The sequence below is a fragment of the Gopherus evgoodei genome, chromosome 3 (assembly GCF_007399415.2).
Source record: "Gopherus evgoodei ecotype Sinaloan lineage chromosome 3, rGopEvg1_v1.p, whole genome shotgun sequence".
Classification (NCBI taxonomy): Eukaryota; Metazoa; Chordata; order Testudines; family Testudinidae; genus Gopherus; species Gopherus evgoodei.
In genome coordinates, this window is record NC_044324.1 from 57733466 (window position 1) to 57748497 (window position 15032).

The 15032-nt window shown below is 39.6% G+C and overlaps 1 protein-coding gene across 5 annotated transcripts in view; it reads left to right on the forward strand.

Moving 5' to 3' along the window:
- PRIM2 (DNA primase subunit 2) overlaps positions 1–15032 on the forward strand; it is a 302984-nt gene that overhangs the window by 155710 nt on the left and 132242 nt on the right. Inside the window, exon 8 of one of the 5 annotated variants that reach the window (XM_030555659.1) lies at positions 13267–13338. The exons of the other annotated variants lie outside the window; for them this stretch is intronic. Coding sequence (XP_030411519.1) covers positions 13267–13302 — 36 coding nt within the window. The 3' untranslated portion in view covers positions 13303–13338. Of the gene's footprint in view, positions 1–13266; positions 13339–15032 lie in introns of those variants that run through there. 5 annotated transcript variants of the gene reach the window in all.

Here is a 15032-nt window from a genome sequence, read left to right on the forward strand (position 1 = left end):
GGAATGACCTTTGGATTCAATCAGTGTGAAGACTTACCTCCCCATGGACAGATTTCCCACTATAGATGCTTTGATTTAGTTACATGCAGCTGTCGAACATGAGTTCTGATATGCCTTACTCTTGTGGGCCATATGTTGTCCTGTAGTTACGTGATGCCATTCGCCAGACTTCTCCTCTGTTGCTTGCAAGCTTGGGTCCGAACAGTATATACATCAAGCAAGCACAGCATGAATACCATAGTAACAATTCCTTTCTAGGAAGAGGGCCTCTCTTGTATGTGAAGGCCCCTGGATGTGTGTGTGGGAGTTCTCTTTCCGTCCCCCTCATCTGACAAAATGATACTTACAGATGCCTCCCTCATAGACTAAGGAGCCCATATGGATGATCACATTGGACAAGACACTTGGATACCTGGGAAAACCAGAATGCACATCAATTTTCTGGAACTGAGAGCAGTATGAGAAGCTTGCAAAGCATTCCTATCATTCATAAAATCCCTCATATCCTGATAATATTGGACAATGGGACTATGGTTTTTTAAATAAGCTGGGAGGGGCCAGCTCTGTCACCTGTATAGAAGCGGTCAACTTATGGAACTGGTATATACAGAACCACATCACTCTATTGGCAGTGAACCTCTTGGACACCCAGGATTCGCTGGTGGATATCCTCAGCAGGCGTTTCACTACCAATCGTGAGTGCGAGTTACACAATTCAATAGTGAACAGCATCTTTGCCCACTTGGACCCTGTTTGCCCCTCAGGCAAATGGGAAGTGCAACATATACTGCTCCAGGGGAGCTCAAGGTCAGTACTCCAGGAATGATGCTCTCTTTCTGCTGTGAACAGATCACTTCATCTTATACTACCTTGGGTTCTATGGAAAATTCAACTGGATAGGCAAAAATCATCCTCCTTGCCTCCAGATAGCCTAGAGAATTCTGGTTTCCAAGCATCCTGGAAATATTATTCCATCCACCTACCAGCATTCAGATATTTCTGGATCTTTCCAGATCTCTTAACCCAGAAAAATGGCAGGGTCTGCATCCCAACCCTGATGCTCTTCATCTCATGCATTGGTATTTGGATGGGCATAGAACATTCCTGCATTGAAGCTGTGCAAGGCATTCTTAGTATTAGCAAAGAGATGATTCCACCAGAAAATGTTACTGAGACAAATGAAAACATTTCTATGTTTGGGCCAGCAATTTCATATATCTCCAGAGACATTAGATAGTCTAAAATACCAAGAACATCTTCTTACCCTCAAAACGATGGGTCTTTCCCTTAATTGACTATGAGGTCGCCTGGCAGCAATTAGCACGTCACCCACCAATGGGCAGTTACTTGATTTTTACCCATCTACTAATATCCAGATTCTTGAAGGGCCTGATCAGAGCCAACCCCTCAACAGTATCTTAATTTAGTGCTTTCAGCACTCACAGAGCTGCACCTTGAATCACTATCTACGTGTTTCATGTGTCACTTGCCAGTGAAGGTCATCTCCTTCCTTATTGCCATCACCTCAGCCAGAAGGGTAGGTGAATTTGGGGCCTTAATGGCCAATCCACCATACACAATATTCCATATGGATAAGATCTTGCTATGATTACACTCACAATTCATTCCTAAGATAGTTTTGGAATTTCACATACAGGAAGTGAATTGACTAGTAGTTTTTCCCAACGCCCCATACCTCTAATGAGGAGGGAAGACTCCATTTCCTCAATGTTCAACAAGCATGGGCTATATGCCTGCAGAGGACAAACCCAAACTCAAATGTATGTCAAGGTGTTTTTAGGAGTTTCTGTTAGTCATGGTAATTATTAATGTGCAGTTGTATGCAAAGTCAAATTGTAAGCCTATGTATTGTTTATATATCTGTTTGTGCTGCATTTTCCCTCTCCACCTGTCATATTCCCTGTGTAAAAGCGAGTGCTTGAGAGTAAAATATATTTCTATTAAGTACGTTATGCTAAAATGTGTGATAGACTAACTGGAGCAATTGCTTAACTTTTTACCTTTCTTGAGCTTGATGTTATACTAACCACTGTTTCAACCTTATATTGTTGATAGGTGTATTGAGTGCTATATAGCATATTTAATGCAGAATGTTGTTCTCAAATAAGCATGTGATGGTTCATTCTGTTTCTTATTTTTCTTATGGTTTTCTGTAGTGCCCTTCGCTCTAGTATATAAACATTTTCCAAGTAGACTAAAACTGGACTTAATTGAGAGTTCTGCTCTTCTCCTCTCCTTGGTTAAAGGAGGCTTTGTGAGAGGAATATTTTCTTTAAAATCATTTTCATGCTGGTTACGGGGGAATTGCTTTGCCAAAGGAGCATCTGGCAGTATGATCTGAAAGTGGTCAGATTTTGAATTAGCCTCATCTCACTGAAAATCTTGTGCCACTACCAAAACTTTTGCACCACAAATACTTTATTTCTAGCTGTCTCATGCTTCCTCCTGGACTTTCATCGATTCCTAGATTCCAAGTGCAGAATGGACAATTGTGACCATCTACTCTGACCTCCTGTATAATACAGGCCACAGAACTGTCTTAAAATTGTTCCTAGAGAATATCTTTTAGAAAAAAATCCAATCTTGATTTAAAAATTGCTTGAAATGGAGAATCCACAATGACCCTGGGTAAATTGTTCCAGTGGCTAATTACCCTTTCCTGTCTGAATTTGTCTACCTTTAACTTCCAGCTTGTGTTATACTTTTTCAGCTAGATTGAAGTGCCCATTATCAAATATTTGTTCCCCATATAGCTATTTAAACTGTAAGTAAGTCACCTTGTGTTCATCCCTTTTGTAAGCTGCATGATCTCACAGACTTTGAAATGACAACAAAAGCATATGAGAGCCAGTGGAGGGATTGCAGCACAGAACTGATGTACTCAGTGTCTCATTTCTTTTAATTTGTTTGAGCACCTTGTAATTTTTGTTTTTCTTCTTGTGAACCATATTGCAATGACACATTTCTTTACTGCTGTTAGTATTCTGAATGGATATGTTTTAGTTCTTTTTGTAATTTTTTGAAAGGAGGAGGAGAATGTCTCCTAGAACATAGTAGGCTGGTGTAGTGCGGTGGCAGTTATTCCTCTTTCTCTGGGTCAGAGGGAGGCCACACCGCCTTATTACATCACCAGGATCACTGTCAAGTATTAGGGGGAATTAGAAAGACAGTTGTTAGCATCTGACCCTTTTGTTGGGCAGGGCACCAAACAGTCTCTGGGCTCTGGCCCTCGGGCAGGACAGAACTAACGAGCAATCTGCAACAAAGTTTATGCACTCAGGCCTGGAGGCAAGGCGGAGCTAACAAGTTGTCTGTAGTCTCAGGCCGTCTGTCAGGGCAGAGTAATTAAGCTGACGGGGGACCTCACCTTTAAGCAGGTCAGAATACAGCAGCAGTCTATGTGCCCTGGCACTCAGGCAGGGGCAGAGCAAATGAGCAAGCAGTTTATAGGCCGTGACCCTCAGGCGGGGCAGAGCAAACATATATTCTATGGGTTCTGGCCCTCAGGCAGGGGTAGAGCAAATAAGCAAGCAGTTCATAGGCTCTGGCCCTCAGGCAGGTGCAGAACAAACAAGCAGTCTATCATCCTAGCATTGGCCAGTGGAAGACAACGCTGGCCCTTTGGCTTGTGGTTGGAAGGCTGCCACTGGAGGGGTGGGGTTGGCAGAAGGGGAGGTACGTGGCCCAGAGCCTACATGACTCTACCAGGTCCCAGCCCATGGCCCTAACAGTGGCGGAGTGTTCTGCCACTAGGCTAGCAGGGAATCCAGCCTCAACACACTGACCTGGGTACAGGCAGCAGTGCAGCTGGGCTATAGTTGTCTGTCCCTGGACTTCTTTCTACCCTCCCCTCAAGGTGTACCTGAATACCAGGGTTGTCCTCTGTCTCGCTGGGATATACAGCCAGTGGTAATTCCAGCAGCTCCTCTCTATCTGGGTTGGCTGGCGACTCTGGAAACTTGGGTGAGTCATCAGGGACTCAGGGCAGCAGAGGTCCTTCTTGGTGTCCCTCTCCAACAGCGAGGGAGAAGTCTGTTTCTCTTGGCGTCTCACCTGCAGACCCCGTCTCCTTTTGGGTCAGGGTGCTGCCTGGCTGGGCAGCAGTGACAGAGGCCTGCAGTGAGCCAGGCAGGTCTGTCTCTTGCCTTGGCTGGGTTCTAACTGAGCTGGAGGCTCCGCCTTTTGTACTTCCTGCTTGTGTCTCAACTTTTGGTGGGAGGAGTTAGCCCAGCCTGACTCCACCCATGCAGGCACAGATAGCAGTTCCTCCTCCTCCTCTGGCTCAGAGGGAGGCCACATTGCCTCAGTGAAGCTGGGTTTACACCAAGATTTTCTGTTAATTTTTATACCTGATACCCAAATGTTTGCATCTGTGGGAAGTCTTTTTTTTGGTAAAGTAATCTTATCTGTGTTGTGTCCATCAGAGTTTGAAACTAGTTGTGTACATTTGCTCCTTGTTAGTTTATTCAGAGCAACTGTGGATTGAATGGTCATAGAGAATGAACTGTCCCTGGATGTAATCTCTCCAAAATGAAAATTAAGCACACTGGTGTTGTAGCTGTGGGGAAGCTTGCACTGGTGCTGGTGCCCATGATATACTTTTACTGCTCTTAAATATTTATGGCCATCTGTGATGTTGCACCCCATAATGCTTTATAGAAATATGCTTATAAGTGTAAATATGACAAAACTGGAATATGTTTTATGCTAGATATGCCATGTAACATATCTTTGCAAAGTTTATGATCTATTGAATATATTCATCCTATCTGTATGCATGTATCATTTTTATATCTGAATTTATGAGTGTTGGCTCTGTGCGTTGGCTCTTTAAAGTGTTGCTGTAGGAAACGCGTAAGACAGAATTAATCAACATAGTGTGAAGGGGTTATTCAAGTAATTGGGAGTGCTTAACTAACAGTGGGCTTTGGGAGATGCCAGTCCACATCTGAGCTTTCCTGGGAACATTCAAACTAACATGTAAATAATGGCGTCGGTCTGCAAAAAGCTGAATCATTCATAGACGTGACCTGTCCAGGTGACTGCAAAACTCCATCTGGTTGAGGGGATTTTACACAGGAGAACAGAGGGGTTTCTACCCACTAGAGAGAGACTTTATAAGCCTCTGGAAACCCCTCTATTCTGTCTTCAGCTGGCTCAAGAGATAGCCTCTCCACCCCAAAGAGATGCCTGAAAGAAACTGGAACAAAGGACAGTTACTACAGGGCTGTGAGTGATTGCTGGACCCAGACTAGAAAGGAGTCTAGTCTGTCAAAGAAGCTTACGGGAACATCTCTGAGGGTGAGATTTACTTGCATTTGGTTTCCTACTGTATTAGGCTTAGACTGGAGTGTTTTTGTTTAATTTTGCTTGGTAATTTACTTTATTCTGTCTGTTATTACTTGGAACTACTTAAATCCTGTTTTTATAAATAATAACATCACTTTTTACTTATTAACTCAGAGCAAGTATTAATACCTGGAGGAGCAAACAGTTGTGCATATCTATCAGTGTTATAGAGGGTGAACAATTTATGAGTTTACTCTGTATAAGCTTTATACAGAGTAAAACGGATTTATTTGGGGTTTGGATCCCATTGGGAACTGGGTATCTGGGTGTTGGAGACAGGAACTCGTCTTAAGCTGTTTTTCAGTTAAGCCTGCAGCTTTTGGGGGATGTGGTTCGGACCTGGGTCTGTGTTTGTTTTAGGCTAGTGTGTCTGGCACAACCAGGCAGGGTACTGAAGTCCCAAGTTGCCAGGGAAAACGGCCTTAGAGGTAGTCTCAGCATATCAGATGGCAATCCCAAGGGGGTTTCTGTGACCCAACCCGTCACACCATCTTTTCGCTCAGCCAACAAAAATGCGCCCATACAAACATGCAGTTGCATTTACAGATTGGATAATTGCAAACAGATGCAGAATTGTGGGCACAAATCAGCATTTGCATATGCAGTAGCCTATATTGCATACATAAATCATGTTTTGGGAAATGCTCAATAGATGTGCCTGCAGATATTGTGGATATATTTCTGGAGGCTGACTAAAAATTTGACCCTTCATGCTATAGCAGGTTAGTAATTAAAGGTGGTATCTTCATTTTAATTCTCAGATAAGAGCTTTGAAATGGGCAGAGATTACACTTTGCACTTCTAGAGACAGTCTGCCGAGGTCAAGTTTTTGAAATGCTGGAGCAGTAGCAGGGATGTCTGTATTACTATTGCTTACTCTTTGCCCCCAACCACATACCCATCTCCGCACAAAGAAACCCTCCAAAATGCAAAGGGACATTAGTTTCCAGGTTTCAGAAGGTTCACATAATGTTCATTGCATAATATTCTTTAGATCCTTTGAATCTGGCATAGCTTTTGGCCAAACAAATTTATTTTTTTCCATTCCTCCAAAGTTTGGCTGTATTAGTAATACAGTATAACCTTTTCTGTCAGAGTGGATAAAATAAGATGTTACACTGATGTACAGAGTCAAATACTTCCTAACTGTAAGAACAGTACGAGTATGGAACAAACTACAGTCATGGAATCTCATTCATAAGGCGGTTTTAAAAGAGGATGGATAGCCATCTGTCTTGAATGGTTTAAAGATAAAAAATCATGCAACTAAGCAGGGAGTTAGACTAGATGAGCCTGGTGATGATGACTTCAGGACCAGACTTCAAAGAGAAACTGCTGAGCTTCAGTTCATCTGCAAATTTGACACCATCAGCTCAGGATTGAACAAAGACTGTGAATGGCTTGCCAACTACAGAACCAGTTTCTCCTCTCTTGGTTTTCACACCTCAACTGCCAGAACAGGGCCTCATCCTCCCTCATTGAACTGACCTCGTTATCTCTAGCTTGCTTGCTAGCATACATATACCTGTCCCTGGAAATTTCCACTACATGCATCTGAGGAAGTGGGTATTCCCACGAAAGCTCATGCTCCAAAACATCTGTTAGTCTATAAGGTGCCACAGGATTCTTTGCTCCTTCTAACGCTGTGGTTCCATGATTCTGTGAAATATTTCAGTAAATTTTTCATTAGCCATAAGCACAGTTATGTTCATGTATGATAAAGCTATATTGAAATTCATAAAAATGGTACAAAATCAGGGTGGATAAAATAAATTATTTTCTTTACAAAAAAATCTAATTTTTTAAATTTGAATTGGATTTTTTAAATTTAAATTAAATAGGGTTTTTTTTTTAAATTAACCTATTTAAAATTAAATTTGAAATTGACAACCTGTGTTAAGTCCTAAACTTAATAAATTAAAATCATTTAAATAAAATAATATTAAACAGCACGTCTGCCGAAGTTTTAAAGAAAGTCAGACCACTGAACTGGTGGAACTCAAAGGCTGAGCAACTAGAACATGAGCTTTTCGAGTGCTAAATCAGCTTTTGATAACAGTAGTTATTTGAAGTGCAGAAAGGATATTTTAGTTTATTCAAATAGTTCAGGTCAGTGATTAATCCATTCAGAGTTAAAGTTGGGAATTGAAAGAACAGGAATGCTTACTCTCCTTTTCCAATCTATGAATAAAAATCAGGGGTGTGAAAAAAATTTAATGCTGATTTTTTGTACATTTTAATTGAATTCCATTTTCTATCCTAATAGAGCTTTACACAGATGACAAACATTAATCTAGTAAATTATAAATTCATAATTCATCATGTGACATAACTCCCCTCACCCCAAACATTAAGAATCTGAATAAATGTAACATGCTATTGAATTGCTTACAAAAATGCATAGAGTATCTGCCTGGTTAGTAAAACGTACCACCAAATTTAATGTAAAGGCTGTAGTTTGTTGAAGATTAGCATGTTTTAGTGGTTACCCACCAATGAGAATCAACCTTTCTTTAGGAAAATAATTAAAGTACAAATGCAAAACAAGATGAAAATCAGTGATTTAAATCAACATTTCCTGCTTGCTGATTTAAATGATGATTATTTAAATTGCTTTGATTTCAATCAATCTAACGTGTGAAATCCTTGTTAATTGAAAGTTGATAAGCTTTTTATTGGAGGGAAATGAGTTCCTATATACAATAAATTTAATAGACCAAGAAAAAAAAATGGGTATTTTTGAAGCATTAAAAAAAAAAAATCAGTAGTAAATCCTCTTCAGTGCAGTGTGTTGCTCAGGATCATTATGAACTCAATTTCCTATCTTGTTTTGCTTGTTATGGCCAATATATGGTAATCGCTTTGAATGAGTTTTGTATTAAGGCAACAAAAATATCACTGTGGTAATGGAAACTGCTGTGACTAAAAATGGGAGAAGAAACCATCAACCTCAAGGCCCGTTTCTTGAGGTAATAAAGCTGCAGTTTGTGAAATTGGAAAGAGTGTCGAGCTGATTGAGATGTTGTGACATTTGAAACTTTTAAAACCTGGCTGAATTTTCTTTAAAGTTTACCTAAGAAATTGATTATAGAGATATTAGTTTGGGGGGTTGTTTAGTGCTTTTTGTTGGTTTTTTTTGTTTTTGTTTTTAACCAATATTAAAATTGTGAGGATCTTCTGCAGTTGTCTTTGGATAAAGGTTATATTGAGGTTAAGTTTAAATTTGTAAAATCCCTGCAAATGATATGCCAATATAGGGTTTCCCTGTTAACATTTTAATGGTGATTGACTTTATTTTTCTTCATCTGTATCCAAGCAAAATTATTAGTTATTTATATTTAAATTATTTTGAATAACCTAGAAGGAAATAGGCACATTTGAGATTATTGCTACAATTAAAAAAGACTATGCACAAAAATGATATTATCTGGATAATGAGTTTAATTCAGCTTGACTTTAGGGGTCCCATTCTTCAAGAGATGAGAGAGGAAAAACTGATTTCTGTTACTCTTACAAGAGTAACATGCTAAAATATACCAGTGGAATTAATAAAAAAGAGGAAATAATGCTTACAAGATAATTTTGAACTAATCTCTCAGTGCACGAGAACAGCGTAAAATGATTACAAAATTCAAACTAAATATGGTCAATGAACACATATTTACACTAACCAAATAATATCTTTTTATGAAGAAATCCAAATGTTATGGAATAACAGGGAAAATGAAGGTTGGTCTGGGAGAACAGGAAAATAGTTTCTGTTAAGTGAACACTTAACAGTTTGGCATAAACATTCAAGATAAGTTGTCAAACATCTAGGAAATTCTGTATCAAAATCAGAAATTTTCAGCTAAGGGTTTAGTTTGAAATAGATATACAAGCAGTTTGAAATATACAAGATTCTGAAGTGCTGTCGCCTGGTCCCGTATCATGTCATTGCATACAGTACGATTACTAACACAGACAGGTTTAGTTGTGTGTAAATAAATGATGCAATGAAGAACAAAAAATATGTCCCGTTTCCCCCCGCCCCCCCGATAATGCCATGTATTCCACTAAGGTAAAACAGAACCATAACTGTGTGAATCTAGGATACTGCATACAATTTAATGAGACTCGGTTAGTATAATAGGGCAGCCAGACATATGTGGGCTGATGGTCATCATGGAAAACCGATTAAGATTTTTAAAGAGTGGTAGTGAGAGAAAATGGTACTAATATTCAAAAAGTGAAATCAGGTGGCTACTGGAAAATGTTGGCCCATGCGTTTCATATTAATAACATGAAAACTGACTTTGCAGTGAGCTAGAAGGGCAAATGGACAATATTATGATTAAAAGATAAGCAGTATGGATTTAGAAGGCTAAGGTTCTGTCATAGTAACTTTTTTTATTTTTATTAAGACTACAGACATAGCTGGTAATATTAGGGCATATAGAATTGATGTGCCTATTTAGATGTCATTATGAGAAAGTTCCACATAAGGTGTTGCTTAAGCTTTATGGTATGGTGGCAAAGAATTTGGTTGAGCACAGGAAAACATAATATATGTGATTCAGGAAAATGTATGATGACAAATATAAATTAATGTAGCTTTTGTAAACCAATGCAAAACGAGTTGAATTAGAATGGAAAAGAAACTTTGAGAAAACAGTACATTTATTTTAAAAATATACCAAAATTTGAACTGTTTAGACCACACAAAAATAAGATTTAAGAAGCAAGTAAATGATCTGTCCTATAGCTGAAACACAAGTAAACAAATACAAGGCATTTGAGCAGGCAGAGTCTATGAAATCTGTGAGAAGATGTCAGGTTCAAGTTTTTTATCTTTGCTGTATTTGTGGTCCCATGAAATTATGCTAATACTCAAATATTTTGAAAAAAACACAAATCAACTAATTTGCAATAAAATTATGTGAATTATGAAGGCAAGATAAGAAAAATCTGCTGGTATTTTAGATTAATGTATATATCCAGCAAAATAGGTACTTCTGAGTTTTGAGAAAGTGTTTAAAAAAAAACAAACCAAAACACCCCCCCCCACACACACACCCCTTCAGGTTAAGTTCAAGCATATAAAGTTTGTCCAAAAGGAAAACTTTTGATTAACTGATAAGGTGTATCTGTAGCTTTCAGAACCTTAACCGCTATGTCTGCTACTAAGAAGTTGCACAAAAACAGAGTGGGTGGGTGTTACTATTTGATAAAAATCTTAGCAGATCTATGTTATGATTGTGCCACAAGAAAATTATTTGCTTTGCACTTTAGTTTCTTGGAAAATCAACATATTACTATTGGGCTGCATTCAGTGTTTTGAAGTTTTAAATCTCCAATGTGTTTTATTAAATATGCAAATTCCGATAGTTACAAAGTAGACTGGGCAGTTTCATGAATTAAAAATCTGAGTCAAGACTAATTTTTAGGCATCCATAGATGAGTTTTCATCTTGTTTCTATCCTTTGTCATCTTTGTCCTGTCTAAAGCTGGCTTATTACTATTGTCATATTTAGAGGCGCTTCCATCAACAGTGCCAGATCTTAATTAATTCTGATAGTGGCCTGTTATCCAGACTCCATGTCATTCTTTTACAATGCCCTGTGAAAATCATGTCATGTTATTGTTTACAGCAAGCCATTGACTAGTAACATGACATCAGTCACCTTTTCTGATATCATTATGTGCACTCTGCCTTAGAAATACTGGTTGTTGCACAGAATTCAGTAGAATAGCTTCATTTGCATGTTGTCACATGTCTGTGAAAAAAGATTAGTGAATTCTGTCAGTATATTAGATAATTTGCTGTTGGAAACTCCAGTCACAGTTGCATCAAAAATGCAATTTGATTTTCACTTTCTAGTTTTCTTCATTGCTGCTCACAATCCTAATTGTGTAGATGAGGTGCCTGCTACAGCAGTGCATGAATGTGGAACTGAACTTGTGGAGTCCTGTTTTCAAATCTGACCTATATTGTTGTCTGACTCATCTGTTTCTTTGTCTCTTCTCCTTTCCTACTAAATGTTTCTCCCTTCCTTCTCTATTTTATTTGCTGTATAATTTTGATAATATAGAGCTTAACCAGGTTTCTGCATGGTAAGTTACTTTGCACACCACAATTTTCATTATCTGAAATCAGCTCTGGGATGTCTGCATGGGCTGTTTGAGATTTACTCTGTCAGTTCTTCACGTCATCCAGACCTCTGAACTGGAAATACCTTAACTCTGCAATGTTTAATATTCCCTGTAAATGAAACTACTTCAGCACAGCTAGAGCTCAATTGAAGCCACGCTTCTTGCTTCACAAGGTTATGGTGTTTTTTTACATATCTTACATATTGGATAGTATGTTTGCTTTTCTCTGATAAGGTAATCTTCATGTTCAGTACATTGTGTAGATGAAGTCAACATTGTAGTGATAATGTATTTTAGTCCAGCTTGTGCAAGTGTGGAATATGAAAGCAGGGATAAACTTGGTTTCAAAGTGAGAGGGGCAGACTGCAGCATCTGACAGTTTGGGATCTATAATTGGGATCAGCGTCTTTTGTTCAAAAAATGTATTTCAAAAAGACATGGGTTCTTAGTTGTTTGAAATCAGTGACATTAGCCCAGCAGCTATTTGTAAAAGTTAATTTTATTTGATATCTAGCTTAGTTCTAGTAATAAAAGATATAGTCCTAAGGACTGACCTTGCTTATTAAAATTCTACCGTTTATTCTGTAAGATCATTTTTTTAAAAAGTGTAGCTGATCTTATTAAAAACCTTGATAAGAAAATATTTTTATGGACTACAGGTATGCAAGCATTGGCCTAGTAGCTACAATAAAATTAAATTGCGGTGTCCTGCTACTTTGACACAACCCAGACATTTAAAAATAATAATAAAAATAAACAAATCAAATATCTTTGTCATCTGCAAAAGTGTGGCAGCAGGAGGACACCATTGCCAGTAAGAGGGATGAGCGAAAGATCAAGTTGCACCTGGTAATTGGTTGTGGGCTCTTACAATATGTCAGGAGGGCAGAGGATTGTGTGTATATTTTCCTGTTTTAACTGATACAGTTTGTAGCTTTTTAAAATGCAATTTTGTGCTTACATTTTACAAACTATATATTTTATATTTTAACATTAACAAGACAATGCCTTAGCTTTGAACAGAGACTATGCAGAGCACCGTATTTTTTGCAAATGTGAAATAACATGAAATAACACAAAAAAAATCTATAAAACAAAACACATTTCCCGCCCTCCCCCATGGCAGATCCTGGGGCTCCTGTCTTGCTCTGGGCCAGGCTGCCAACTTTGGTTGTTGTGACTTGGCATACAGAGTTGCAGTGCTGCTCACTCAAATATGGCCTGGCCTCTCTTCCCATCCCTTCCACTCCCCTCCCCATCATGATGGCAGGACAGCTGGGCCAAACCAGAGCAACAGAACTGAGCAATATTTACTGTCTAATTTCCAGTCATTCATTTTTTGAGTGATGGTCCCTAAGTGTATTCCACTTGTGGGGTATGCATGTGCACCATGTGCCTAAGTCCAGAATTTTTGCAAGCAGTGTCTGTTGGCCCACACACGCACCATAGTCTCTCCTTGTGCTCTGAACTGAGGCCATAAAAGTGGTGTGGGCTGACACCTCTCTAGTTCCTTTTTACCGCCGCATAGTCTGTGTCGGAATCTGTGTCTTCAGCTCCTTTTTTACGGCATAATTTCTGCAAGATATTGTATACAGTTAGTTTTAGTAGTCTTTATAGCATAGTCTACATACATAGTATAGTTAGATAATGGTTTTCCCCATTTTTCTTCTCCACTCAGGGTTTTTTTGTGTCCTGAGAAGTCTGGGATTATGCCCAGCATCTCAGGGTTCAGAAACTATGTTTCCTGTTTTTGCTCTTTTTCAGTGGGTGACTAATATCAGTGCTGTATCTACTGCCTAGGTGAGGCTAATACTTCTGCCAAGTGCTTCATCTGCTTCACTTTCCCCTCAGAACTTGTGAGGGTCAGGAACTGAGACTCAGAAAACATCTCATAGAAAAGGCAATGAAACCCCAATCAGATCCGGGCTGGGGATCTGTCCCCCAGTACATCAATCTCGCCAAGTGTGCAGCGTCCCTCCTACCGTGAACTTGGGGATGGAGGCTAATTGTTAAGCCTAAGGAAAAGGCTTTGCATGAGAGCAAAGGGCACTCTCATAGACATAAGGACATGCCTTGTCAAAGTCAGGAGAGCTGGTGTGTGTGAGAGCTAAAGACCTAGGCTTGAGTAAATCTTCATGACAGCAGAAGGACGAATGCAGGAGTATGGATCCGATGTGACATTGGCTCTGATGGTGAAGGCATGGGATAAACAGCTTCTGGTGCTCCCATCCACTTATAGAGATGATGCAGTACTGCAAAACCCTGGAAGGAGCAGACTGCCATGGTGAACAAGGAAGCCCTGACTCTGCCAGTGGACTCTCCTCATACCTCAGGTTGATGAGAGACCTACATCTCCCCAGAGGACATATTTACTCTTTCCTTGCCACATTGACTTCTCCTATGGGACCGTCTGTTCCAGTACATTGATACACCAGAGGAAGATATTATTCCGATGAGATGGAATTGTTTTCCCATCCTACCTGCCAGCCTTGAGGACTAGCCATCAGAACCAGCAGTTCTACTGGAGATAAGGGATCTGGCTTATTCTTTGGATGAGTCTGAGGCCCTGTGGAGGTCTCTGAAGCGTTTGTCAGAGGTGGCACGAGACAGGAGCCCCAGAATATTGAGGTTCTAGCTACTGCCCAGGTGTGATTGGCCAAAAGACAATGGGTACCCTGTGATATGGGATGGTCCTCTGCCAGATGATCCATCCAACTGACAATATTGGGCCCCATGGGAGCCCCACTCTAGATAACCAGGATCAGTGCAGGAGTTTTATTTGCCCACAGCCCACCCTGTAGGAATATTTGGAACGGGAAGAAGAGATGGCTCCACTGGTTTCGGGAGCAATTTTGTTATCTTCACCAGATGAAGTGGTTACTCCATCTTCTCTGTTTCCACCAGACAACTTTAAAGAGTATCAAGAGCTCATGCATAGAGTGGCTTCAGAGCTACAGATGCATCTTAAGAAAGCCTCAGCATAGTTTATTAGACATTCTGCAGCTCTGTCCCAGTCTAGTGGCCTTCCCCATCAACAGGGTATTGTGGAGCCAGTGAAAGATGGTATCCATCTAGTTCAGGATCTCAAATTATCAGGCTTTCTAAGACAAAGATGATTTTATTAATTATAAGAAGTTTTTGGAATTCAAGGACTAGCTCCACGAGGAGGATAGGTCTAGCTTCCAGGCCGTAGTGGATAAGGGTAGATTGATGGCCAAAGCTTCTCTCCAAGCTATGGTGGGTGGCTTGCGGCCATTGTTACGAAGAGAGATTAGTGGTTACAATATTCAGTTTTCCCTAGAGAGGTTCAGAGTATATCCAAGATCTGTCCCTTGATGCTATCAACCTATTAGCTGAGATTCTTATCTAATCACAGAATTCCAGGAGCCAGTGCTTTAAATAAAACATCAAATGTAATGAGACTTGTGATAAAATTGAGAAAGTTAGTAACATTGAGTTTCATTTTTGTGTCTCAGTAACTTTCAAGTGAAATTTGCTCTATTTACAAGTGAGAATTGGTGTGTCTCTTT